General features: G+C 51.2%; 1 protein-coding gene across 9 annotated transcripts in view; it reads left to right on the forward strand.

The window, feature by feature from the left end:
- NFASC (neurofascin) overlaps window positions 1-21,674 on the forward strand; it is a 255,690-nt gene extending 234,016 nt beyond the window's left edge. For 6 of the 9 annotated variants that reach the window (XM_049857968.1, XM_049857958.1, XM_049857961.1 and 3 more), the window contains 4 exons: window positions 537-689; window positions 9,174-9,305; window positions 11,356-11,425; window positions 15,279-21,674. In XM_049857968.1, coding sequence (XP_049713925.1) covers window positions 537-689; window positions 9,174-9,305; window positions 11,356-11,425; window positions 15,279-15,510 — 587 coding nt within the window. In that variant the 3' untranslated portion in view covers window positions 15,511-21,674. The remainder of the gene's footprint in view (window positions 1-536; window positions 690-9,173; window positions 9,306-11,355; window positions 11,426-15,278) is intronic. The other 3 variants (XM_049857963.1, XM_049857964.1, XM_049857965.1) reach the window with 1 other exon arrangement.
- The last annotated feature ends 4,085 nt before the right edge of the window (window positions 21,675-25,759 follow it).

The following is a 25,759-nucleotide window of genomic DNA, read 5'->3' on the forward strand; positions in this document are numbered from 1 at the left end:
GGAGGAGGGATTCACAGACACAGAATTCATCATGCCTAGTTTGGTCCATACCAAATAGTTGTGGCTCCTACCACCAACATTCACCCTGCACACCAGACACACGGACACACACTTTGCCTGGTGTGTGAATTAGCCACACAGCTAGAAATGAGATGAGAAACCAGGAGTGGAAGCCAAGAAGCAGAGTCCTGCTTCACCTCCAGTCACCGTTAGGGATGCTCAGCGGTTCTCTGACCCTCTCCAGAAAGATCCCGTATGGGAAGTCAGTCACCTCCAGGGTAACATGGCTGACATGCTAAGAATTTAACAAAGAAAGTCAACAATGTGCTTAGTGTTAAGACTGAGGTGAGGAAAGAAAACTTCAGGGTAATCGGGTAAGGGTTAGCACTACATGGAAGGCCTGTTCAATGGACTGGACCCACGGTCCCCTGGCCCTTCCTCCCCCTTCCTACCTTTGACAGGTGACCAGGAACCAAAGCACTATCTCTCCACTCCAAGTGCCTGGCCCTAGGCTGACTGAGGTTTCTGTTCCCCAGGCAACCATACGAAAAAAACTGTCCCTGTTAAGGCTCAGGCCCAGCCCATACAGCTGACAGACCTCTATCCCGGGATGACATACACGTTGCGGGTTTATTCCCGGGACAACGAGGGCATCAGCAGTACCTTCATCACCTTTATGACCAGTACAGGTGAGAGGGGACCTGGCCTGGCCATCCCCGACAAGCATGGGGCATCTCATTCTCATTCTCAGCTTCCTGCTTGTCTCTGCTCCCTGGAGAGAAGACTCATCCCCACCCCATCCGTAACCTTGCATGGCGGGTCTCCGCTTCTATTATACATCTGTCTGCAGCTGTCCAGAAGCCAAGAGGAGCCAGAGGTGCATGCCCTGGGAGAGGAAGCTGGGACTCTGACCTCCTGGGGGAGGAGTGGGGTGTCAGAGGATTTTACAGTGTGGATAGAGGGCAAACTTGGTCAGTGCGTGTGGGGGCATGGCTGCTGGAGTGCGGTGCAGCCTACCCTTACACACAGGGGCTTGCCCTCTCCATGTGGAATTAGGAGGTAGGACCATCCAAAGGGCTTGCTCCAGAAGCCTCCCCAGGAACCAGCCTCAGGATCAGTGCGTGTCCCACTGCTTAACCACGGCCACGCCCATCACCTGCTGTTAAACATTCCAGAGTGTGTGACAACTTGTTTGGGGCTTTGTTTTAATTTTTGTCCCAAGTTTGTCTTAGCTTAAAAGTAGTTAACCTTTTGTAGTGTTGGGGGAGGGGAGGTAGCTCGCCGGTACTAGAATCGTTGTGGCTTCAGCTGTGGACAGAAAGGTGTCTTCATTGTGCCAAATGAGCAGGTTGTCTGTGTCTCAGCAACGGGTGCAGGTTCAGGAACCCCTCTGCTGTTAGGGGTGGCTGACAGTCTGAAAACTGCCAGGGCACTTGCTTGTCTGAGTGTGTGTATCTTTAAAATTGGCCAGGCTGTAGAATGTGGCTTGTAAGCTAAGCCCTGGGGCTGAGGGTGAGTTGGAGAAAGAGAAGGAGAGGAAAGGATCAGTCCCTGCCCCCAGGGATGTCCTCATCAGATGCCGGGTGTTAAAAACACAATGTAGAACAAACAATAGTCTATGTGAACTTCTGAATGTTGACTTCAACGTTCATTACTCCTTTCCTGTGCTTGGCCTGGAGTCCCTGAGCGGTGCAGTTGGTTAAGTGCTCGACTACTAACTGAAAGGTTGGCTGCTTGAACCCACCAAGAGGTACCTCGGAAGAAAGACCTGTTGATCTGCTTCTGAAAAATCACAACCTTGAAAGCCCTATGGAGCACAGTTCTACTCTGACACGCATAGGGTCACCATGAGTCAGAATCAACTCGACAGCAACTGGTTTGGGTTTTGGGTTTTGTGCTTGGCCTCAGGAGACTGATCCTGATAGCTTACATCTCGAAAGTTGCTACCCATCAGTATAAATGTCCTCACCCCAACCTATCTACCCCAGTCCCTCCTGGTCAGGGTCCTGTCCTCCTCTGTGTCTCTGTCTGCCCATATCCATGCCATCTCAAGATGCAGGGAGTCTGGGAGTCCAACTGCCTGCTTGGGCCTGCCACAAGCTGGCCGGGCCAGCACAGGCAGGCTGTCCGAGTGAGTGGCCAGGCCCATCCTGTTACACTGGGAGCCAGGCAAAGGATCTGGACAGTTGACCAAGAGGAGCAGGTGGCTAGACTTTGACCCACTTGGGGTCCCAGTCTGCTGCTTACCGGTGCATGCATTTGATTTTGCTTCATTGCAAACCTGGGTCTCGCACAGAGGCAGGAAGCAGAGGTGATGTTTGAGGACAGAGTTCCGTCCTAGGGAGCACCGCCGGAGCCAGTGATACCTGCTGGCAGAGCTGGATGCCTCCTGGGGCTAGAGATGGGAGTAGAGAAGGAAATCCGGAGAGAAAAGGACCAGTCCCTGCTACCAGGGATGTCCTAACCTGATGCAAGTTATTAGATACAGAGCTTAAAGAAAACAGCAATGATCGATAACAGTTTCTGAACATTGAGTATTCTTCTCTCTCTTCCTGGGTTCGGCCTGGGCCGTTTTATCCTCATAGCTTGCTTCCACGGTGATAGAGGTACTCGGCACTTACAGATTTCTCAGACTCCTTCCAGCGCAAGCTGCAGTGGGCTGGTTTATGTACCGAGCTCCAAGTGGGTATTGTTCACTTATCTCACAGGCTGGCTGCAATTACTATGTGCAAACCACATAGGGAAAGAAAATATTTTCACTTTCTGATGTATGTGTGTGCCTCGTGGGGCGGGGGGTGGGGGGGTGGTGGTGTCTATATCCTGAGAAAATGCATGCTGTGTTTCTTGTGGGTAGACTCCAGAGCCAAGTTCACCCCCTCCCATCCCCCAGGTTCCTGTCTCATCAAGGCAAGAGTTTGTGTGCATTTCTGGGCCCCAGCCTTGGGCATTTAGGCAACCACAGACCATCACTTTATTCCGCAGACTCAAACATGCTACAGTGGTTCAGGAAGGAAGTAGAAGAAAACCACTAGGAATGCTAACAGGCTCTCTGATCCTACCAGAAAGATCCCACATGGGAAGTTAATCACCTCCTTGAAGCCTATGAAGCCAAAGAGACCCCAGGGGCTGCAAACGTAGACCCCTGCATGCCAGGAGGTCCATCAGCTCTTCCATCCTGGGATGGGTGGGATGGGGCAAGGCAGCAGCATGGTGGATGCTGACAGTGGCCAGTGAGGGAGACGTCAACCTGCTCAGGGAAGGGAGGGCCGTTAGGGGTCTGAGTGCCAGTCAGCTTCTCTCTGCTCTGCGTGGGAGAAACACCTCTTCTGTCAACCCAGGATGGGGCAGGTGGGAGTGGAGAGGTGCAAGTGATGCCTAAGTGAGGGCAGCTGGGCCAGATTGCATCCGAAGAAGGCTCATCCCTATTAAAGCTGGTAATCGATCCGTCCCCATTTCTGAAATATAATTCTTCTGCAGGCTTCGAGCAACTGGCCTCTCTTCCATGGCGAAACCAAATTCTCCCCAGTTAGAGTTAAGCATCATTAGGGCTGTCTGCCTTGCTGGTGAACAGCCTGTTTCTGAGGCCTGGCGGGGAGAAGCGGGGAAGGCAGTGTTGTGGAAGGCACACAAATGAGCGCCTCTAGTATAGAACAAGAGGCTTTTGGACCTGGGTCTGTTGGGCCGGTGGGCCCAATGAAAGGATGCCGTTCTAGTTCCCAGTTAGTTCCCACTGAAGAAGGAATGTATCAGTGCACCCTGGTCTTTGAATGTCTGAAATCAAGTTTAACAGATCGATTAAGTATGGTGTTGGCAGCCAAATGTACTAACTGCTGTAGAGCCTTGCTAAGATGCTTTCCCCTCAGAGTCCACACCCTCATGCAGTGTATCCACGTTGTAAGTGAGAGCATCTTTTGGTTCTTGAGAGACTTAGCCATTTGGTTGGTGTCTGGTTAAGCCCACCTTACCCCAGATCCCACAGAGTTTTGAACTGCCTTCTGGCCAACATCTGTGTTCAAACTTCACAGAAAAATCCTTTGACCTTTTCAGTAAAGGCTGTTTGAAGGTAACATTTGAACTTCCCGTGGTAGTGTCGGGAATGGAATGGAGAGCCACGTTTGATTTCTAAATTGCCTGCATTACCACTTTTCCCTGGAATTATGACTTTTTCTCCCAAGAGCTTTCTCTTGGAGTCTTGTGGAGACGGCTATCAGAGCATATCAGAACACGTGTTGGGAAGATGATGGCACAGATGTACAAGCCATCCTCTCTGGCAACGGTGGGGGCCGCTATCCAAACACAAGTTGGAGTGATTCCTTCATTCCAATGCCCAGGTGATACAAGGTCAAGCCAATATCCATCAACCCCTAGGTGGTTCAGGGTACAAAACTAAAGAGGTGTCCCAGGTTAACATTTTACATTAAATTTAATTTGATCTGTTAATAAGTACTCACTGAGTACTTTTTACGTGGCATCATGCTAAGTACTAGAGGGCTCAAAAAGATCCCCCTGTTCAAAAGATATTAACACCATAATTGGAAGTCAGAACCCATGAAACAGAGCAATTAAATGTTAAGTTGTGTGTAGTAAACTGGGGTGAAATCAGAGTTCAGAGATTGACATGAGTTGGAGCAGAGATCGACGAAAAGGAGTAGAATGTGGAAAGCAGAGAGCAAGAAGGGTAGGGGTGGGAAAGATTGGGGAAGGGGAAGACTATGGAAGGCCAGGCTGAGGAACCAAACCCTCAAGTGGTAGGAAATAAGAAACAGTGACCTGTTCCTAAGTAGGCACTTGGTGGCGTGGTTGAAGTATCATAGGAACATAACATAATATTCCATTGTATCCATTGGCTTCCATAGGTATATGGTGAGGGGACCTCTCTAGAATGGAGCAGGGAGATGAATCTGAGAGGGATTTGGAAGGAGAAATGGCAGCCCTTAGAGATGGGAAGAATGTTGAGGCTACTGGCCAAGGTAGTAGAATTAGGAGGGAGAGCCAGGGAAGGGGACAGGAAGACAATTGAAGGCTTGTTGAATTTCACAAGTCTGAATTGCAGGCAGACCATCCGAGAGGAGCTGTCAGGAGGAAGCTCTGGGCTAACAGTCCAGTGGTGGAATGGGAGTTGGCTGGAGGGATGATGAGAGATGAAGAAAACAGTTGCCAGTTGGAAAGTCAGGACTGGAGTGCAGGTGAGGGTGAGCAATCTGCTCAACAACGGTAGCTGAAGCTGTGAGCACACAGTGGCTTGAAGCTAGCTCATTGAAGAAGGAGGAGTTAGCAGGAACTGGACATGGAAGATTAAAGAGTTTACCTATAAAAAGGATAGTGCATGTGCTAAAGCTGAAAAGTCTTGCATGTTCAAGGGTTTTTGTTTTTAAGAGAGATACAGAAAAACTCAACGTATTTTAACAGTAGAGGGGCAGAAATTGAGAGGAAGAAACTGAAAGTGATGGACAGCTCAGGGATCCTTTTAGGAATTAGAGACCCAAGAAAGTGAGGCAGTGGGTCCTGCATGCAAAGAAGGAGCAGCTCCAGAGGGGAGGGAGGAAGCCCTCCCTCTGGCACAGGAGGAAGGGACCGTCCGGGGACCTCCCAAGTGTCCAGGAAGCAGGTGAGTTAACTGCTGATGCAGGGAGAGAGTAATCTGGAGAAGTAGTTCTGGACTGACAGCCATGGAGTTGCTGGAGGGACAGTGTTGTTGCTATTGTCGTTACTGTTGTTAGCTGTCAAGTCAGCCCATGAAGAAAATGCCTGGTCCTGCACCATCCTCATGATCGGTTATGAATCTGACCATTGTGATCCATAGGGTTTTCATTGGTTGATTTTTGCCAAGGCCTTTCTTCCTGTCCATCTTAGTCTGGAAGCTCCAGTGAAACCTGTTCAGCATTATAGGAGCCAGCAAGCCTCCAGTGACAGATAGCCAACACGGTGGTGGCTGTGCATAGGGTGTGATAAGAGACGAATAAAAGGATTGCCAGGTGGCAGCAAAGGTCCAGCTGAAGTATGACATTGTGAATCTGTAAAGGGCCTGGGTTTCCATCTTCCTCCAATGGGGATCTATGGTGAAAGCAGAAAAAAGCAGTTATTGCCCAGGAGACGCACAGCTGGGAGTTGAGTTGGGTGGAATGGGTGATGCAAAAAAGGAGGACAGTGAGAAGTTTAGGGAGAGCAGAGGCCCCATCAGGCCAGAGTGGGTGAGTACACTGAATGCAGGGAAGGAAGTGGAAGGTTCATTCACTGAGCAAATATGAGTCGAGTGCCTCTTCCATGCTGGGGGAGATAACAGCAAACGCAGCACAGTTCCACTTTCAAGGTGTGTAACTTCTGAGTGGAGGGGCAAAGGGCATGACTCTGGAGCCAGACAGCCTGTGTTCACACTCCAACTACCACCTACTAGTCTGTGACCTTGAGCAAGCAAGCCCCTTAGCCACTCTGTGCCTCAGTTTCCTCTTATGTAAAATGACACAACTTTGTTCACTGAAAGCGAAAAGGATTTGAAGCACTTACTGATGAAGATCAAAGACTACAGGCTTCAGCATGGATTGCACCTCAACATAAAACGAAAACCCTCACAACTGGACCAATAAGCAACATCAGATAAATGAAGAAAAGATTGATGTTGTCAAGGATTTCATTTTACTTGGATCCACAATCAACACCCATGGAAGTCAAGAAATCAGATGCATTGCATTGGACAAATCTGCTGCAAAAGACCTCTTTAAAGTGTTCAAAAGCAAAGATGTCACTTTGAGGACTAAGGTGCACCTGATCCAAGCCATGATATTTCCAGTTGCCTCCTATGCATGCAAAAGCCAGACAATAAATAAGAAAGACCAAAGAGTTGATGCCTCTGAGTTGTGGTGTTGGCAAAGAATATTAAATATAACGTGAACTTCCAGAAGAAAGAACAAGTCTGTCTTGGAAGAAATACAGCCAGAGTGTTCCTTGGAGGCGAGGATTGCGAGACTTGGTTTGTTGTATTTTGAACATGTTATCAGGAGGGACCAGTCCCTGGAGAAAAGCATTATGCTTGGTAAAGTAGAGGATCAGGAAGAAAAAGGAAGACCCTTGATGAGATGGACTGACACAGTGGCTGCAACAACGGCCTCATACATAGCAACAATTGTGAGGATGGCGCAGGATCAGGCAGTGTTTCATCCAGTTGTACATAGGGTCACTACGAGTCAGAACCACCTCAATGGCACCTATCAACAGCAACAACAACAATAAAATATACCTCAGGGATTGTTGTGAGGAGTAAAATAGATAATGTATGGAATGTATGGGGAAGTACTTAGATCATTTCCTTGTCCATAGGAAGTATTTGTAAACTATAACTAATAGTAACATGCAACATAGTTGTAAGTATTGTGAAAAAGATAAATTAGAGCCATTATAGAGTGGCTGTGTGGGAGATGACATTTGCCATCCAAAGATCTGGCCGCAAAGGTCCTGAGACAGGAATGAGAGTGGCCAGTGCGGCTGGGGTAAAGCATGAGATAGGGCTGGAGAGGTAGGCAGGACCAGCTCTAATGGAGCCTTACAGGCTGGGATAAAGAACGTAGATTTGTTTCCCAATACAAATGAGAAACTTTGAAGGATTGAAGCACAGAAGTGATTTGATTTGACATGTCTTGGAAAGATCCCTCTGACAGCCGTGTGGAGAATGGACTGTAGACAGCAGGGGTGGAAGCAGGGATGGGACTTTCCCTGCATAATAAGTAGATCAGGGTAATCACAAGCCTTGTTCTTATGGGACTCAGTTGCTTTTCAACCCAGGGCTGCCCTGGGCAGCCAGAGGTCCGCAAGCGCAAAAGCACTTATCCATCCACCCCTCACCATTTAGCAAGAACCTTCTGGGTGAGTGCTCTTGGTGAGGCTCTGGAAAGGCTGTAAAGACAACTTCTGCCCCCCAGAGGATAGGATTGTGTTCAGACACCTGCCCCATAAAACAGCACGAGATAAAGACCCTCAAATACGACGAGGATCATGGAATACCCCACTGTTCCTTGTGCTTTTCCTTGGTTTAGGCTGATGACCTTGGCTCTGACGCCACAGACACTCAAGGACCCTGCTGTGGTCTAGCTCCCCAGAGGCCTCCCTGGGCTGGGTCCCTTCCATCCCCTGAGCCTCCTTCCTCTGAGCCTCAGTTCCCATGACGGGCTACATTTTGGCAGCATTGCTTTTGTCCTCCCATCCTTTGAGAGGAGAAGAATAAGTCCTGACCGCGCAGCCACTGGCCCATCAAGGGCACGATCAGATGCCACCTAAGCTGCTGTACTCTAGGCCCACCTGCCTACCCCTCAGCTTACAAAGGGATCTGCCAGCTTTGAGACACGTCTGCACATACCAAGTGTGAGAATGGGTTCCTGCCAGGTAGGGACAAAGAGGGCCCCACTGTCACAGACACTGGGGTAGGGGGCAGGGTAAGGGGATAAGTCAGCTTGTCACAGAGTGCCGAGGGTCTCCGTGTGTGGAAGTGGTCTGGGAGTGGCATGATGTTAGCTGAAGGCACCATCCCGGCCCCAACATCGCTGCCTGCCAGTCTAGGGCACTCACACTGGGATTGTCTTTGCTGCTAGGGAGCACACAGTCCAGTTGGGGAGACCTCCACACTGCCTAGGACCCAGGACCCACTGCCAGGAGGCCTGGCTGACCTTGAGACTGGTGGACAGGGGGCTGACCCGTGCCTGTGCAGACCCATAAAGGCATTCTTGTAACAGACATTTGCAATGTGGCCACAGCCCCCATTCCCTGTTGGAGAATATGCAGGCTCCTGTATCTCCCGCCTGGGCTCGTGGGGAATCACACTTCAATGGCAAATCCCTGGCCTCCCTGCAGCCTCCTCAGTCACCATTAGGCTGTGACCCCTGGTTCGCGAGAACACCATGCCTCATCCGTAGGGAACCTTCCTTCCTAAAGGACCCGCTCCGGCTTCTGCTTCTTATTCTGCTGCCTGTACCCTTCCCTTTTCCTCTTTTCTCACCTTTTGACCTTGGCTCTTTAACTATTTTTTCTTTGTCCTTTTAGTGGGGTAGTTTGGGCCAGAGGGCTGCTCGGTGTAGCTTAGGCTCAGGAGGAACGTCTACACGAAGTAGCTGGAGTCCTTCCCTGACATCTCCCCTCCCCTCCTGATACAATTGTTCACATGTTTGCCTCTGACCCTTCCCCGACAGCTTACACCAACAACCAGGCGGACATCGCTACCCAGGGCTGGTTCATTGGACTCATGTGTGCCGTCGCCCTCTTGGTGCTGATCCTGCTCATCGTCTGCTTCATCAAGAGAAGCAGAGGAGGGAAGTACCCAGGTGAGGCCTGTGGGGAGGGGAGGGCCGGGGGACCGAGAGGGGTGAGCACGCTGCCCTGTGAGTCACCAGGGCCCCAGCCAGCCCTGGGGGGCTCTGTGCTCTCCATGAGTCCAGCCCTTGCCAAGCCCAGCTTGGCTGTGCAGCCCTCCTGCCCGTTCTGTGCATCTTCGAGCTGCCAGAAAGCACTAGAGTTAATTAGGTTTGCCCGAGGTGGGCGGAGGAGCTGTCCAGGCAGCCCCACAGAGGGGCTAGAAAGAGCCCTGGCTCCCATTAAGAATGACCTTCTTTCCCCTTGACTCACCACCCCATCTGCTCAGTAAATTGGCTTTTTTCAGCCTGAATCTCATTAGAATCCTATGTCCCAGGGAAGGAGGAAGGAAGAGAAGCATTTTCTCTAATCATGTCAGAGAGAACAGGGAGAGGAGGGTCTGGACACAAGGAGACACCCATGAGAGGCTGTAGAGATGGGCACTCAGTGTGACTAGGGTCTAATCACAGACCCCTCTGGCACAGCTCAGGAGCTCCTACATGAGGAGCAGGTAGGGGCTAAGTGGCGGGTAGCACTGAGGGACCCCTATGGCTCTTACGGGGCTTTGGGCTTCCCTGGAGTCGCAAAGAGGCTTCTCTCTTCTTTAGGACTCAGGCTCCTCCAGCCCAGACAAACCAAGGTCAAAGACAAGGACCTCTGGCATTCTTGTTTCTGGAAATATTGATTGTTCTTCAGATGAGGCAAGAGAGCCATCTGTCTAAGATGGGGGAAGATGGGTGATAGGACCCTGACAGGAGACAGGAAAATGGATTACCCTGAGAGTGAAAACCCTGCTGGACTGCAAAATGGAATTGCTTCCTGCACCCCAAAGCCCTGTCACCAAACACACCCCTAGTTCTCCAAGTACCTGCCTCTCCTCATCTCTATGAACAAGTCTTTCCCCAGCGTCTCCCCAAAATGCAACACAAAGGAAACTGAAGGGAGAGAAGATCCCATTTTATTTCCTTCCCTCTTCCCAAGCGCCCACTAGGATCCTAAAGATTTACGCCTCTAATTTGAGTGAGGGAGGGCAGGAAATTAAAGTTCTTTGTTGGTGAGTGACACATTTTTTCTTTCACTTAGTTTTGCTACGTTGGAATTGTTTTTCTTATATAAGAGAGAAAGCCAAAGTTAGGGAGAAGGCTGGTCTTCCATCTGACATTGAGGCTTAGGTGGGTTCATTAGGTTCAGCCCCCCATTCCAGATGAGTTCTGAGACTTCTTTGCCCACCTAGAAAGTGTCCCGTTCTAGAATGTTCTTCAAAGCTAACCTTCTTTTCTGCAGCTACAGGGTACAGTAGAATGATGAGTGAACCAGAACTGGATTCTAGTGTTGACTCTAGTCTTTGTTTAGTTACTAATTAGTTATGTGGCACCATCTTAACCTCTCAAGGACTAGTTTCCCTCACCTAAATTGGGGGAGATTATTCTGCCTTATACCTCAAAAAGGATACATGAAGAGTCATTCACGTAAGTGTCTGAGAGGCATTTCTCTCAGAAAAGCAGGGAAGGAACAATCAGCACGAGAAGGCAGGGCCTGCAGGAGAGGTAGTTTGGGAAGAGGGGGCATTTGAACACTGAAGACACTTTCCATTCCACAGAGATGTGTAGCACAGAGCACTCTGCTCCGAGCTTTGGAGAAGCACACAGCCCCCCACCCTCAAGGAACGAGGGTTACGGGCATAAGAAACATAACAAATAACTACAACACAGAGCAAGATAAGAAATGTGCAAGCAACATACCGCTTGGTTTTGATGAAGGAAAGATCTCATCTAGTTGGTTTTTAGGAAGCCTTTGGGAGAAGTGGTGGGGAGGCCAGGTGGGAAGAGATTTCAGTGGTCAGAGGAGAGGTAAGGAAACCTGGGGGCTAGGCACCTGATTGGGTGCGGGAAGCAAGAACAAGAGGGGTATCGATGGTGCTTTATTGGATCCCGGGGCTGTGTCTCCTGGCTTTACTCTCAGGGCCCGGGGGCACACATTTCAGTCATCCTATCTGTGTCTTTGCTTCTCTTATTGACCAAGTGCGAGAAAAGAAGGATGTTCCTCTTGGCCCTGAAGACCCCAAAGAAGACGATGGCTCGTTTGACTACAGGTATGTGACCTCCTTCCTCTCCTGAACAGACACAGCCTCCCCTGTGTCGGGCCTGCTGCCCTCACTGTCCTTGGACAGCCGGCCTCTGTGCCTCCAGCTGCTTGTCTCTCAGAGCAGCTCAGCTTGGCCGAGAGACCACAGCGTGGACGTCCTCCCTAATCAGGCTGTCATCTGCCTCGCGGATGAGGGGGTGCTGCTGAGTGTGCTCAAGAGTCTGCTCATCCTCTTGGTCCTGGACAAGGCTGCTCCCCCAGGAGACACTGCCCGACACACACACACACACACACACACACACACACTTCAAAAGCATGCATTTCATTCATTCAACAGCACAACTCAAATTGAGCTGTCTGTATGAGTGTTTCCAACTTTTGAGTCTGAAAGTCCTCATGTTGTGAAATGAGCCCAGCGTTCAGGCTTCCCCTCTGCCCACACCCCGCCCCAGCCCTGACCATCATGACCCTGGGGAATGTGTTGCCTTAGAGCCTCTCACCTGGGTGAGGAATGATGGGGGAGGGGTCCTGGGCCTTCTTCCCATACACCTGAGCCTATCTCTGGGCTCTAGACCAACTGGCCTAAGTCTTGGGGGCCCATCCTGGGCAGCGTCCTGTTTCACAGATGAGAGGACTAAGGCCCAGGACGGGAAGGGACCTGCCTAAGACTTCGCACTCAGCTCTCAGGGGAACAGGGCAGAGCTGAAAGCCAGGGCTGACTTCCAGGCCGGGGCTCTTGTTCTATGCCTGTGCTCCCTCAGATTGGGAGGGCCTGGGTATCTGCCAGTTTTGATAGAAAGTATATTTTAAGGAAGCAGGGTGGGTCATGGAGGTATCGTTCCCAGACCAAGTGGGGTGGGAGGAGGCGCTCTAATCTGAGCCCTCCTTCCCCGCCCCACCCAGCTGTGTCCTGGACCCGGTCACCCCTCTCCTCCTCTCACCTCTCCTTACCCTTTCGGGGCCTCCACCACTCTGACCATCACCAGCCTGCCAAACAGGATCAGATCAGTGGCAGCCAGAGCTGCCCACAGAGGAGGGTAATGACCTCCTCAAATATGGGCCCGGGACACCTGTGCTCAGAAAAGCTGCTTCCTCACTCACCTCTCCTCTCCTAGACACCAAAGTTGTTGAGCAGAAACACTGAGGCCGCATGCACATGCCAGCACCATTGTACACACATGTGCCCACATGTACACATGTGTGCACATATACACACATGTATGCATACACACACACACATCACACCCATCTGCTTTAGCTCTGGGAGTCTGCAGGGTCCATCCTGGAGCCCCCACTTGGATGAGTCCAAGTACCAAACTTGGAAAAAGCTGAAATTAATACATCAGAGAAAAAATGAGTTTCTAGTAGGGAACAGAGTCCCTGGGTGGTGCAAAAAATTAAAGTGCTCAGCTGCCAACCAAAAGGTTGGAGATTTCGGTCCATGCAGGGGTCCCTTGGAAGAAAGGCCTGGCAATCTACTTCCAAAAAAAGTAGCCATGAAAACCCTTGGAGCACAGCTCTACCTTGATACACATGGGGTCGCATGAGTTGGAATCCACCATATGGCAACTGGTTTTTTCAGTGGGGGCGGGGCCAGAAGCAAGGGAGAGGGTGTCAGCCCTGACCGCACCCTGTGGCCAAGTTGCTGAGTCACACTCTGATGGGGAGCTTTCTGTCTCTTTTTTGTGTGTCCCTGAAGTTCTCCTGAGAGGCAGGCCAACAGGTGGTAGACCAAGACCACTCCTAGTAATCCTGGCTCCTCCCCCCAAAAAAGAAATAATCTCAGCACAGAGCAGGGTAGGGAAGAGCCAGCGATGCACTGCGTTTGGTAAGGGCGATTATCACATCTGGCTGGTGTCTTAGGAAGACGAGGAAAGGTGGAGGGAGCCCAGGTGGGAGAGTCTGTTCTTCTCAGACCTAGACCCCCTTTCCCCTTCAAGGACCTAACCCCCTAAAGACCCTCCTCTTTCCTCTCACCCACTGAGCCTGGAACCAGGGCAGAAATTCCTGTGAATCACGTGGCCCCAGTCCTCATGCCCCAGCAGGTGGGGTGAAGGGCCCAAGGAGGGGAGCACATCACACTGGGCTGGGGAGCCTGGCACTTAAGATTCGCCAATTCTCAAAGGGTGTGCTGCACTCCCTGCACAGACTGCGGGCAGCCCCTCCTGGCACTCGTCAGAGAGTGCACTTAGGTGGTGAGGCGGTGTTAGTGGGGCTGCATCCACACAGCTCTGGGGGTCTGGGCTAAGAGCTCTCCATCTAGCGATGCCCACCCCCTCTGCTCCTCCCTCTGCTCTGGCTGGCTGCCTTCCCCCAACAGCTGTCTTTGCGGTTAGAAGTGAGAAAGTACTGCCCCTTCCACTGGAAACTCAGCTGGCTGTTTTCCTCCTGCCCATCCGCCTTCCAGCCCAGCAAGGACTGAGTATGTGCTGGGGGCAGGGGAGGGTGCCCTGTGTGTCTGCTCTGACTGCCTGGCACAGCTGTGGTCCTGCCTGCCAGGACCCAGACTTCTGCTGTTCCTCTCAGCTTTCTGCTTCCTGCTTCCTCCTGCTGTTCCTCTCGGCCTCATGCCTCTCCTGCCTTCTCCTGCCTCCTCCTGCTGGTCCTCTCATCCTGCTTCCTCCTGCTGGTCCTCTTGGCCTCCTGTCTCCTCTTGCCTCCTAGCTCTGCTCCCCTCTGAAGTGCCACCAGCAGCACCTGGCACCCCCCTGGGCCTAAAGGGTAAGAGTTTTCCAGCGGGGAAAGGATGTGGTACCAAGCAGATGCCACGGACCCTCAGGAGCACAGCAGACGTCCTGACTGGGCATCCCTTCCAGAGGACAGATGCCATTGTTACCCGCCAGCCCCCGCAGCTCCCCTGGCTCCAGAGGGGCTTAGGGACAGGACCTGGGGGCTGATGCGGGGCGCCCTAAGCCTTGCCAGTCTTCTTCACTGGTCTGCCGGCCTCCCACACTTTATCTGCGTGCCCTCCGCCCCCTACCCTCGTGCTCTTTTAATCACCAGACCCAAAGCAACAGCATCTGTTTGTAGATAAACCAAATAGCCGAGAGAAACACCACCAAGTAGAGAGTTGTGTTTGCCTGAGGCCCAGACGCTTGCTTTTTGTCAAGGGCAGAGCCTTTCCTGATGGCCACAAGTCATAGAAGGTCAGGGCTGGTCCAGCCCCTCAGGATGGGAGATGAAGCCCACAGTCACAAAACCACACAGTGGCACATTCAGGATCATTGTTGTTAGGTGCCATCAAGTCGACTTCAACTCATATCAACCCAATAGGACAGAGGAGAACTGCCCCATACGGTTTCCTGGGTTGTAATCTTTACAGGAGCAGATTGCCAGGTGTTATTCCCACAGAGCCACTGCGTAGGTTCAAACTGTCAACCTTTTGGTTAGCAGCCGAGCACTTAACCATTGCGCCACAAGGGCCCCTTCACTTGGGACCAGAACACCAGTTTCTTCACTCCCAGCCCCTGACCTTCCCACCTGCATGTTCTCACTGTGACTCTCCTTACCCGGTAGCTGCTGTCCTCTGCTCACTGCCCCCACGGGGAGTTGCCCAGGACACAGAAAGGACCCCAGACCACACTGCCCCCACGGGGAGTAGCCCAGGACATGGAAAGGACCCCAGACCAGGAGGCCAGCTCCTGTCCCAGCTGTACACCCGCCTGCCACCTCACCTTGGAGAAGACCCTGTCCACTCTAGGCCTCAGTTTCCCTTCTGTAGAACTAGCTGGCTGGTGAGGGCGAGGGAGGGCTGCACAGGGTGGGCTCTAATGAGGACAGCCCCTTCCTCTCTGAGCCGGGCAGCGTATGCTCTGGGCCGGAGGTGGGATGCCCCTGATCCTGTGTCTCTCTCTGGGCAGCGATGAGGACAACAAGCCCCTGCAGGGCAGCCAGACGTCCCTGGACGGCACCATCAAGCAGCAGGAGAGTGATGACAGCCTGGTGGACTACGGCGAGGGTGGCGAGGGGCAGTTCAACGAGGACGGCTCCTTCATTGGCCAGTACACAGTCAAAAAGGACAAGGAGGAAACAGAAGGCAACGAAAGCTCAGAGGCCACGTCCCCCGTCAATGCCATCTACTCTCTGGCCTAACAGAGCCCATTCGAGCACAGCCACTACTTTGCAAGTGGGAGGAGGGAGAGGGGGAGACAACCGCTGCCGACCTACCACCAACCACCACCACCTTCAGGGACAAAGGCACAGTACAGGGGACTGCCAAGCCGTGAGGACCAGTGACCGCCCAGCCAACCACAAGCCCCCTCCCAATGGCACCACCCACAGCCCCGGGCCGCCACCAGCGTGGCCCGAGCCAGAGCTCAGCTGGAGCACCCGGCTCCCATGCTCAGTCGACAGCCACCCAGAGCTTGCCCCCACACTGCTTGCCCTTGACCTTGGCACACGCTCACTGATGTCCTGTTGGTTGTGGTACTTTCCACTGTCTTCATTTTTGCTTTCTGCGTCTTCCCCTCCAGACCCAACATCTCCATTTTCTTTGCCTTTTGGAGAAATGTCCCTAGAGAAAGGAAGAATAGGTGGATTCTCCCCCAGGAAACCGCAAAGATAGGCAGAAAGGATTGATGAGTAACAGAACATAGTAGATAAGCTGTAGTATTCAAGCCACCGTGGGGCCAATGTCTTTCCCAAGGATGCCTTTCTGGCCATATGCCTCCCCTCGCTCCCAACCCTTCCTCCACAGCCTTGTCCGTTGCTGAGCTGGGCTTGGCTCCTTTCTGGAAAATGACAGTATTTTTGGCAGGGAGAGGGTGGGCAGGCCTCCTTGCCTCTCTCTGGCTCAGTTGGGAGGTAGTTTTACCACTTGCCCTGCCCCCCGACCCTCCCCCCCGCTCTCACCCTGCCCTTCCTACAGAGTATCCAAGACAGGAGCTGCGCCGACTCTGAAGAAGAAGCTTGAGGGAACGGGAGCAGGCACTGAAGGCAAAGGACTGAATTCCAGTGACCATGTACCCCAGCAGAAGTAAATCAGGTGTCTGGTCCCTGGGGACTGTGCTCACCTCTACAGAGAGAGCAAAAAGGCTCTGGGTTTGGACTTCCTTCCTCCTCATTAGTGAAATCCAAGATGTGGGAGAGAGGACTACCCCCATTACGTCCAGAACAGAGGATGCTCCCAGCCTGGCCAGGGGTCTATGCTGCTGCCCTCAAGGAAATGAAGCCCTGTGAACACAGAAGCTTTGCTGTGTTTGGGGTGTCAGCACTACTCCCCGTCTCGTCTCTAGCACGGCAGATATAATCTCCTCTGTCAATTCAGTGTGATATGGAAACTCATGTTTTACATGGTGTGTGGACGGGGACCTGCTGCCCCAAGACTGAGCCCGGCTGTGCTTTCATTCGGGTATTTACATATCAGGAGACCCTGGGCTGGGGTACCGCCCTGCTGACAGTGCTGTAATGCTGCTGCCTGGGGGAGACTCAACGCTCTTCATATGCCTTACACAGCTCTGATCTGTCCCTGGAGTCCCAGGTTCCCAGCCCCTCCCTGCAAGCCTTGAAGCCTCCAGAGATGTCTGTCTCAAGGAGAAGGGGGTGGCCTATGCAAACGTCACAGCAGGACCAGAAGCAGTCACTCAGCACTTGCCCTGCAGCCTGTGGCCCCAGATGGAGATACTCAGACCTGCAGTTCTCGAGACCGAAGGTGCTGCCTTCATTCTCCCCGCCTAATCCGTGTTTGAAACCAAAGGTACCTTGCCTCGGAGAGAGAGAGAGAGAGAGAGAGATCCCGAGCCTGAGTAGCCCTGCAGCTAGAGTCGGTTTTTGGAGGGTGAAGCTAACTCCAATGATGGACCACCTGCCCTGGCCACAACCTCTGGTGTGACCCTCCAGCTGCCAGCCAAGGCAACTGGGCAGGGACAGGGCTGGGTTCTTCAAAGACTTTATTAAACCATCATTTGCCACATGTTTAAGCCACAAAGGTATTAGTAGTGCTTGCATCACTGAACAGTCATCTGGTGAAGGCTAAGTTCATATACGCGGTGTCTGCAGATAAGAAACTGTATCCCAGAGCTGAGCCACTTATGTTGTTTGAACCTGAGAGTAACTGTCCTTTGGCCCAAGCAAGGTCAGGCCCAGCACCAGCCGCTGCCTGGAAGCCTGGGGGGCAGCACTCTCGTGGAGAAAGGGGACAGGGTAAATAGAAGGAGGCTGGGAGTGAGCTCAGGGTTTTCCTCCAATACCTGCTTGGATACAGCTGGGCCTTCCTGCAGCCCAGGCCCACAGTCCCGAAAGGGGTTGTCAGGGTAGTGTGCCTGTGAGCTGACTCAAAGGACTAGCCTTTCTAGAAAACACTCTGGATCTGAGCAGAGTGGTCCACTCCTCAGGCACTCGTTTCATACTGCACGAAACACCCCAGTGAATCACTAGACCAGACAGGCTCTGAGGGCAGGAGAGGACTGCTACGCCACCACCCCCCACCTCTAGAAACATCTGCACACAAACTGGTTGACTGACAAAGGGCTGCTTCCACTGTGAAGTCTTGGGGAGAGGGGAGTCTGCATCCGTCTGCTCCTCGTTGCAGTGTTCTGCCGTCTCGTGCTGTCCTCCAGGTGTGAACGTAATGTCTGGGCCCTCCAGGGCTGCTGTGCTGTGTTGCTGTGGGTGCTGAGAGCCATCCATGCTCTGTCCTCCCACCACTACCCCATGTCCACAGTCCCCCTGGCGGGAGCAAATTAGGACTGAAGAACCAAGTGTTCTCCAAGCAAAGATGGCAGGTGCTTAGAGAGCTCACATCTGAGGTGCGTGGACTTGCAGGTTGAGGAGGCAGCCCCTTCCAGCTCAGCAGGAAAGCAGTATTGTCCAGCAGCCACCCCATGACATAGCACAGCCATGCCAGGAGGGGTGATACTGTCGGTGCTTCAGCCTGTCTGGCTGGGAGGGAAGAGGTGCAGGTCCTCCTGCAGCAACCAGAAGTCCATGGACTGTGCTGCCGTCCCTCCTGGTATACTCAGCCTTAGAGCCGGGCCTTCCTGTGCTCTCGGTTGTCCATTCATTCACTCACGCATTCATTCATTCATTCAGCAAATGCTCTTTGGGCACGTAGCTTGAGCCAAGCCCCAAGGATACCATGGGGAGCAAGTAAGATGTGGTCCCTGCCCTCAAGAGGCTTACCGTCTTAGAACAGGGCCTTGGGACCCATCGACCATTGAATTGGGGCCACTCTGCTCTCTGAGTGCCTAAGCCTCTGAGGGCTCCAAGATCAGAGGGAGAGGCCTCAGAGGAAAGAACTTGGTCAGTCTGGTCAGCAAGGCTGGGCAGAACGGAGCAGTCATTTCCTGGAGGGTGGGGTTGAGGAACGGTCCGGCTTCTCGAGCCTCTTTGCCTAGTGAGGCAAATTGCTTAACCTGTTTGCATTTTGGTGCCTCTCTTTCTCCCATTCAGTCCCTCCTTTGACTGCTTGTCTTCACAGAGGGGCGTGGAACGACCCAAAGGGGCAAGGAAGCAGGTTTTGAGAAGTACACCGCCACAGGCCAGGGAGAACTACCTCCCACTTTGCCTGGGTTAAGGTGAAGGGGCCCATCCTTCCCCACCTTGCTTTTGAGGAAATGGTTGAGTTTAAGCTAAAGGAAGAACCAGACCAGCTCCCTCCCTTTTCCTTGAAATATTGGAGGCATCTGGTCCCCCTCCTTCCTGGAAAGTCCCAAGGTCTGGAGAAGTGTCCACGTGTCTGAGAGTCCGCGAGTGCCAACATTGCTCACCTGCAAGGTGCGCCTGCAACCTGGGCCCGCACGCAGCTTTCATATTTCCCCTGGACACGATAGCTTTGGAAAGGGAGTGAAAACAGATTTGAGGATGTTTGTGGGTTTTCCAGCTCAGAGAGCACCTCAGGGCCCCATACCTAGTGCGCACACACAGAGCAGACTGCAGCCCGATTGCTGAGCAGTACTTTGAGGGAATAACAACAATCCACATTCCTAGACTGCCTTGGCAAGGGTTAGTCCACGTCCAGGCCCCTTGAGACGAAGAGGGCTGTGTGTGGTGCACTACGCATGCAGCTTGGGGTGGAAAGAAGCTGCCCAGGTTGGAGCCCCATTTGGATAATTCCTGTAGGCAGAACCTAGAGAGGAAAAGTCTGATCCAAAAGAAGAGGGACTGTCCCCCAGAACAGCATGGAGAGTGGGAGCCCCACATGCTGGGGCAGGGCCAAGCCTTAGGACACCACGTTTGATGGAAGGAATGGAGATTTAACACGTTTTTGTCAGTCTTTGTGAGGCTACTTCACCAGTGCTCTGAAGGGGTAAAGCTTCTCAGGTTTTGTCTGCTGTGGCAGGTGCCAGGGAGTCACTTCCCAGAGACAGGCGGCAGCTTCCTGGGATGCCAGCACAGAGCACTGTGCCCCACTTGTCCGACACCTCGCTGTGGAGTGGCCCTCCAGCTAAGTCACCACCCCGGCCAACCCCTGCCAGACACACACAGGCCTGCAGTTGTGGTTAGGTGCACCCAGTCAGGTCCACTAGAAAAAAAACACCCAGTGAGGCGGAGATCCCTGGTTAAGCTTTGCATGGTAAGTTAGGAGTAGCGTGTAAGGAGGTCCCTGATTTAAAAAAAAAGAAAAAATCAGAGCAGATACGCAAACCAATGAAGCAAAGAGCATGAAATATCAGGAGACTCAGTGCGCTGGGAGACAGAGCCAAGTGAGGCAGAGCCCAGCTCCTGCATAGCCCCTCCCTTACACTAGCCAGGGGCCGCCCACGTGTCCCTATCCTGCACAGCCCAAGCCCAGGGAAGCTCCCTTCCTTCCCTACTAAGCAGGCTTTCCTGAGACAGGTTCAGAGAAGGGACAGGAGGACAAGCACCCAGGAGAGCCATGAGACTCCACCACTCAGTGTCTGAAGCCACACTCGAAACCAGTGCTCCTAAGATCTGTATATTAGTATTAAGTGGCTGTTCCATAAAGCTGAGGGTGGAAATGAAATCAGAACGAAGGCTACTAGCTCAGAACAGAATCAGATCTCAGCATGCGAAGGGACCACAGAGCTGATCTAATTGACTCATCGTCCAGACAACCCATTGCCGTCAGGTCGATTACGCTCATAGCGACAAGGAAACTAAAATCCAGGGAAGCTCACCCAAGATCACACAGCTAGGAAATGGTGAAGTTAGGGCTCCAACTCGGACCTTCTGGCTCCTCGCCCAGTGTTCTTTCATCCCACCACAGCTTCCTCCTTTGAAACAAAGGTAGTACTTAAGATCTGTCCTGCTGGTTGACCCTCTCGTACCTCTTTACCACTTCTCTCCCCATCCATTCCTAACCCCTTATACAGAAAGGGTTTTTCTGAGTCCAAGGCCAGTTAATCTGTTACAGCTTGTGGTTAACCCCATCGTGCAGTTAAGAGCAGACCCGGGCCAGTAGACTAGAATGATGAGCTGATTGGTGTTTGTCACTGTGAAACCCAGCCCACTGACATGGTGTCTCTTGCTTTGTATCACAGCAGGCCCTCAGCATGCCTTCTTCCTCAGAAGTGAGGCTGTGGAGGGGGCTTTGACTACTCTCTGCCCTCTACTGCGGAGTGCTGAGGGGCTGCGGGGCCCAGTGAAGCTCTGCCACCCTGGGCTTTACTGGGCTGAGATGGGCAGATATAAAGACTTCAGTTAAGCAATAAACACAAAAATCTGGGAGAGGAAATCCAGGATTTTGTGCATACTCTTTCAAAAATGATGTAGATCTGATGACCCCACCCTGTGCTTTTTTCTGATTCCCAATGAGATGTCCTCAGTCAGTGTTGTCCCTCTGCCCGGCTCCCCAGCTCTTTGCCAACTTCACACTCCTCTTGAGCTGAGCGTCGGTCGCCTGTGGCATGGCTGCCTTCTGTCCTGGTCCCAGCCCCAACCCACACTGAACCCTGGAGGCCCTCTTCCCCGGTCCCCCACACACATTCTGCCCCACCATTCCAGTTTGTTCTTTTCAGTGGGGAAAAGCTTCCCCAACGTCTCCACCCTTCCCTCATACCCACACACCACAGATTGGTCTCATCTTCTTTCATTGGTTAAATACGTAACTTTCCATGGCGGACCTTGTTTTAACCCCTCTCACATCGTGGTCTTTCCTTTTTGTGAGTTATTTTGCATTAACCGACTTTGTCAGCGACAGACGTGTACGTGAGGGCGTCACACGCGACCTTCAACAGGGAAGACTTCTGGGCCATGGAGGACTGTCTAATACAAGGACTTATCAACTGACTGCATGAGCAATGAAAAGGCCAAATTATTCAGATTTTGGTTTTTTTTTTTTTTTTTGGAATCACTGTAAAAAAACTGATTTCTTTTGTATAGAGAACACTAAACGTATAATAAAAATTGTTCAAAATGGACTCTGGCCACTTGTTAATGTTCCTGGGTTCATGGGCAGGGGAGGGGCTTCAGGCCTACGGACAGAAGCGAATTCAAGGGTCTTTCATGGCCACCAAATAGCATACGCTTTCGGAATTCTGGGACACCAGCCCCACTTTAAAGTTGGTGTTATCCTGATCTTGTTGTGGTCGTTAGATGCTGTCGAGTTGTCCAACTCACAGCGACCTCATGTACAATAGAATGAAACACCACCTCGTCCTGCACCATCCCCATGATTGACTGCAGATCAGACCATTGGGATCCATAAGGCTTTCAGTGGCTGATTTTCAGAAGTAGATAACCAGGCCTTCCTTCCTAGTCTGTCTTAATGTGGAAACTCTGCTGAAACCTGTTCAGCATCATAGCAATACACAAGCCTCTACTGACAGATAGGCAGTGGCTACGCATGAGATGCACTGGCCGGGAATCGAACTTGGGTCTTCCACGTGAAAGGTGAGATTGCTACCACGGAACCACCACTGCCCCCTTATCTGGCCTTATCCTTGCATAATTTGTTTTAAACATACAAGGACTGGTACAGGAATACATACAGCCATGGAGATGCCCCCAATTCAGCACAAGTGTGTGTGAGTGCACCATTTAAACGTGCCAGGTTGGGGGTTGTAGGAGAAGGGAGGAAATGTGCAGTAGAACTGTCTCCTGGCTCCCCCTCTTTTTGCACCCCTTGCCCTTGGATGGGAGAACACTAGCACACGACACCATTGTGCCTGGCACCAAATAGACATTTAATGTTGTTGAAAAGATGAGTAAAACTGCTTACAGCAAGCCAAAACCGCCTCTCAATAACACAAAGAACTCTCAATCAACAGCTATGAGGAAGGGAAAGAAGCCAGGAGGGCTGTGTTGGTGGAGGAGCAAGGCTTAACTTTTGCCACGCCTTCTTTCTTGGTACTTTTCGCCCTTAGATGTGCTACTGCTCACTGAGGAATTGCCAAAGAGCATCACCCAAGTAGGAGAGGTCAGGAAGGACCCCAGACGCTGTAACCACCTCCCTGTCCTCAGGATGCTGTGGGGGTCAGAGAGTGGGCAAGGCTGGGAAATGGCTCTGGTCATGTAGAAAGATAACTGATAGTTTATAAGCAGTAAGGGGGAATTCCCGAGTGGTGCGAATGGTTAAACACTGGGCCACTAACTGAAAAGTTGGCAGTTCAAGCCCACCCAGAGGCACTTCAGAAGAAAGGCCTGGTGATCTGCTTCCAAAAGGTCACAGCCATGAAAGCCCCGTGGAGCTCAGTTCTGCTCTGACACGCACGGGGTCGTCCTGAGTTGGAACTGATTCAAAGACAACTGGTTTGTTTTTTTGTTTTTAATGGGTAATAAGGGCAAAGGGATTCCCCCAGCTGTCTCAGACAAAGACCCACCAAGTAACCATCCAGCCCACCTGTGTTTACTCTCACTTTGAAAGTCCTTATAACAAAGCATTGATTTGAAAGGCTATGGCTTCATTAGATAAGAATGAGACCCTATTTCTGGGTCTGGCTCCTGAATTGTTGGGTAACTTGTTGTGTGTGTCGGGCAACACCTCTGAACCTCCCTGTTCACTGCCTGGAATATGAGGAAGTCCTTCTCTCATCACTCTGGAGACCACAGATGTCCCTGAAATTTACCCCTCACGTCCATTAGCGTTGTCCCCACCCTTGGTGCGAGCTCTCATGGCCTGCATTAGTAGTCTCCTGGCCTTCTACCTTGCCTACTGCCCCCTTGAAACCGCATCCAGAGGGACCGTCTAAAATGCAAATCTGATCACGTGACTTGAAATCTTTAGTTGCTACAAATGCAAAAAATCTAAACTCCTTGGCTTGGCATGCTAGATCTTTTGTGATCTGACCCTCACCTCTCCAATCTCATTTTCAGTACTCCCCACATGTACCCTAAATTCTAGTCATACCAAGCTATTTCCAGCGCCCCCGACATGCCACAATTTCTCACGCTTCCCAACTTTGGAAGTTCAATTCTACTCACAAGTATGTATCAATTACCTACTCTGTGCCATAAAATGAAGAAAGATATGTAGGGTAGAGCACCAGTCCTCAGGGAGCTCAGATTGTCATGGGAAACAGTAGGCAAGCAGAGTGATGTTAGGGTGTCTTGGACAAAGAGCTCAATAAATGGGGTTCAGGGAATGAATTCGGGCCCAAAGGGGGTCTGCTTGGAACACTCTTTTCATCTTCCACACCCCTCTGGATGGTTCACTGTCATCACAGTTGATGCTCACAATCAAGCCTTGCAGCACCCAAGCCCCTTACCCCCTTCTCTCTACCGACCATCCCACCTGGGCCCCTAGAAGGCAGACTGTGCCCTCTCTGCCAGGTCTCACACCGTTAACACTCAACTCAGGTGATGCCTTCTGAGGAAACCTTTGCTGATATCACTGTGCACACAAGCACATAAACACATTTGCACAGTCTGATTGGATCTTCCATCTGTGCCCCTGAGCACCCTGTTCTATATCTCTCAGAGGGGTTTGGCATACGACATTTATTTATCTGTTTCTTTCACTAAACTGAGAACATCTTGAGGGCAAGAGATCATGTTTTTCATCTCTATTCACAACCCCCAGTTGTATTTTGAGTGCCGTCCAACCTGCAAGGCTCACCTTCTGGCACTACTGTATCAGACAATTTTCTAGTGCTATAAGCACTGGCCAATTTTTTCAGAAGTAGACTGTCAGGTCCTTCTTCCTCTTCCTTGGGGAAGAGCTGCCTCCTCAAAGTAGAGTCTTCCTTAATGACGTGGATGGAGTCAAGCTTTCTGAGCCTTCATTTGATGTTGCACGACTCAATATGAAAAGAGACTGCTGCAAACATCCATTAATAATCGGAACATGGGATGTACGAAGTATATATCTAGGAAAATTGGAAGTCATCAAAAATGTAATGGAACACATAAATATCGATATCCTGGGCATTAGTGAGCTGCAATGGACTGGTATTGGGCATTTCGAACTGTACAATCACATCGTCCACTATGCCAGAAGTGACAAATTGAGGAGAAACAGCATCACATTCATCGCCAAGAAGAACATTTCAAGGTTTATCCTGAAGATACAAGGAAGACCAATCAATACAACTATTATTCAAATTTATGAAACAACCACTAATGCCAAAGATGAGGAAATTGAAGATTTTTACCAACTTCAACAGTCTGAAATTGATCAAACATGTAAGCAGGATGCATTGATAATTAGTGATGATTAGAATGCAGAAGTTGGAAACAAAGAATTGGTAGTTGGAAAATATGGCCTTGGTGATAAAAAATGATGCATGCCAGAGATCACATGATCGAATTTTGCAAGACCAAAGACTTTTTTATTGCAAATACCTTTTTCTAACAAAGTGAACAGCAACGATACACGTGGACCTCACCAGATGGAAAACAGAGGAATTAAATCAACTACATCTGTAGAAAGAGAGAATGGAAAAACTCAATGTCATCAGTCAAAACAAGGCCAGGGGCGGACTGCCTTACAAATCATCAATTGCTCATATGCAAGTTCAAAGTGAAGCTTAAGAAAATTAAAACAAGTCTGCAAGAACAAAAATATGACTGTCTTAGGCTGGGTTCTCTAGAGAAGCAAAGCCAGTAAAGTGTATAAATACATAGAGATTTATAGCAAAGAAATGGCTCATGCTGTTGGAGAGGTTGGAATGTCCCAAGTCCATGGGTCAGGCTGACTCATGTAGCCACAGAGGCTGGTGAACTCAAGATCAGCAGGTCAGACAGCAGGGCTCTTGCTCACAGGCTTCGAAAACTGAAGAATCCCAAGATTGGCAGGCCAGATGGCAGGTGAGCTGGTAGCTCTACTCCCAAGAACTGGAAGTCAGACAAACAGGAGTCAGCTGCAGGATCCAGCACGAGCAAAAGCCCACCAGCCTTGCCAGGAAATCCACCTATATTAGATGCAGGCCACACCCCTAAGGAAACTCCCTTTCAACTGATTGGCTACTCACAGCATATCCCATCATGGAGGTGATCACATTAT

The sequence above is a fragment of the Elephas maximus genome, chromosome 18 (assembly GCF_024166365.1).
Source record: "Elephas maximus indicus isolate mEleMax1 chromosome 18, mEleMax1 primary haplotype, whole genome shotgun sequence".
NCBI classification, from domain to species: Eukaryota; Metazoa; Chordata; class Mammalia; order Proboscidea; family Elephantidae; genus Elephas; species Elephas maximus.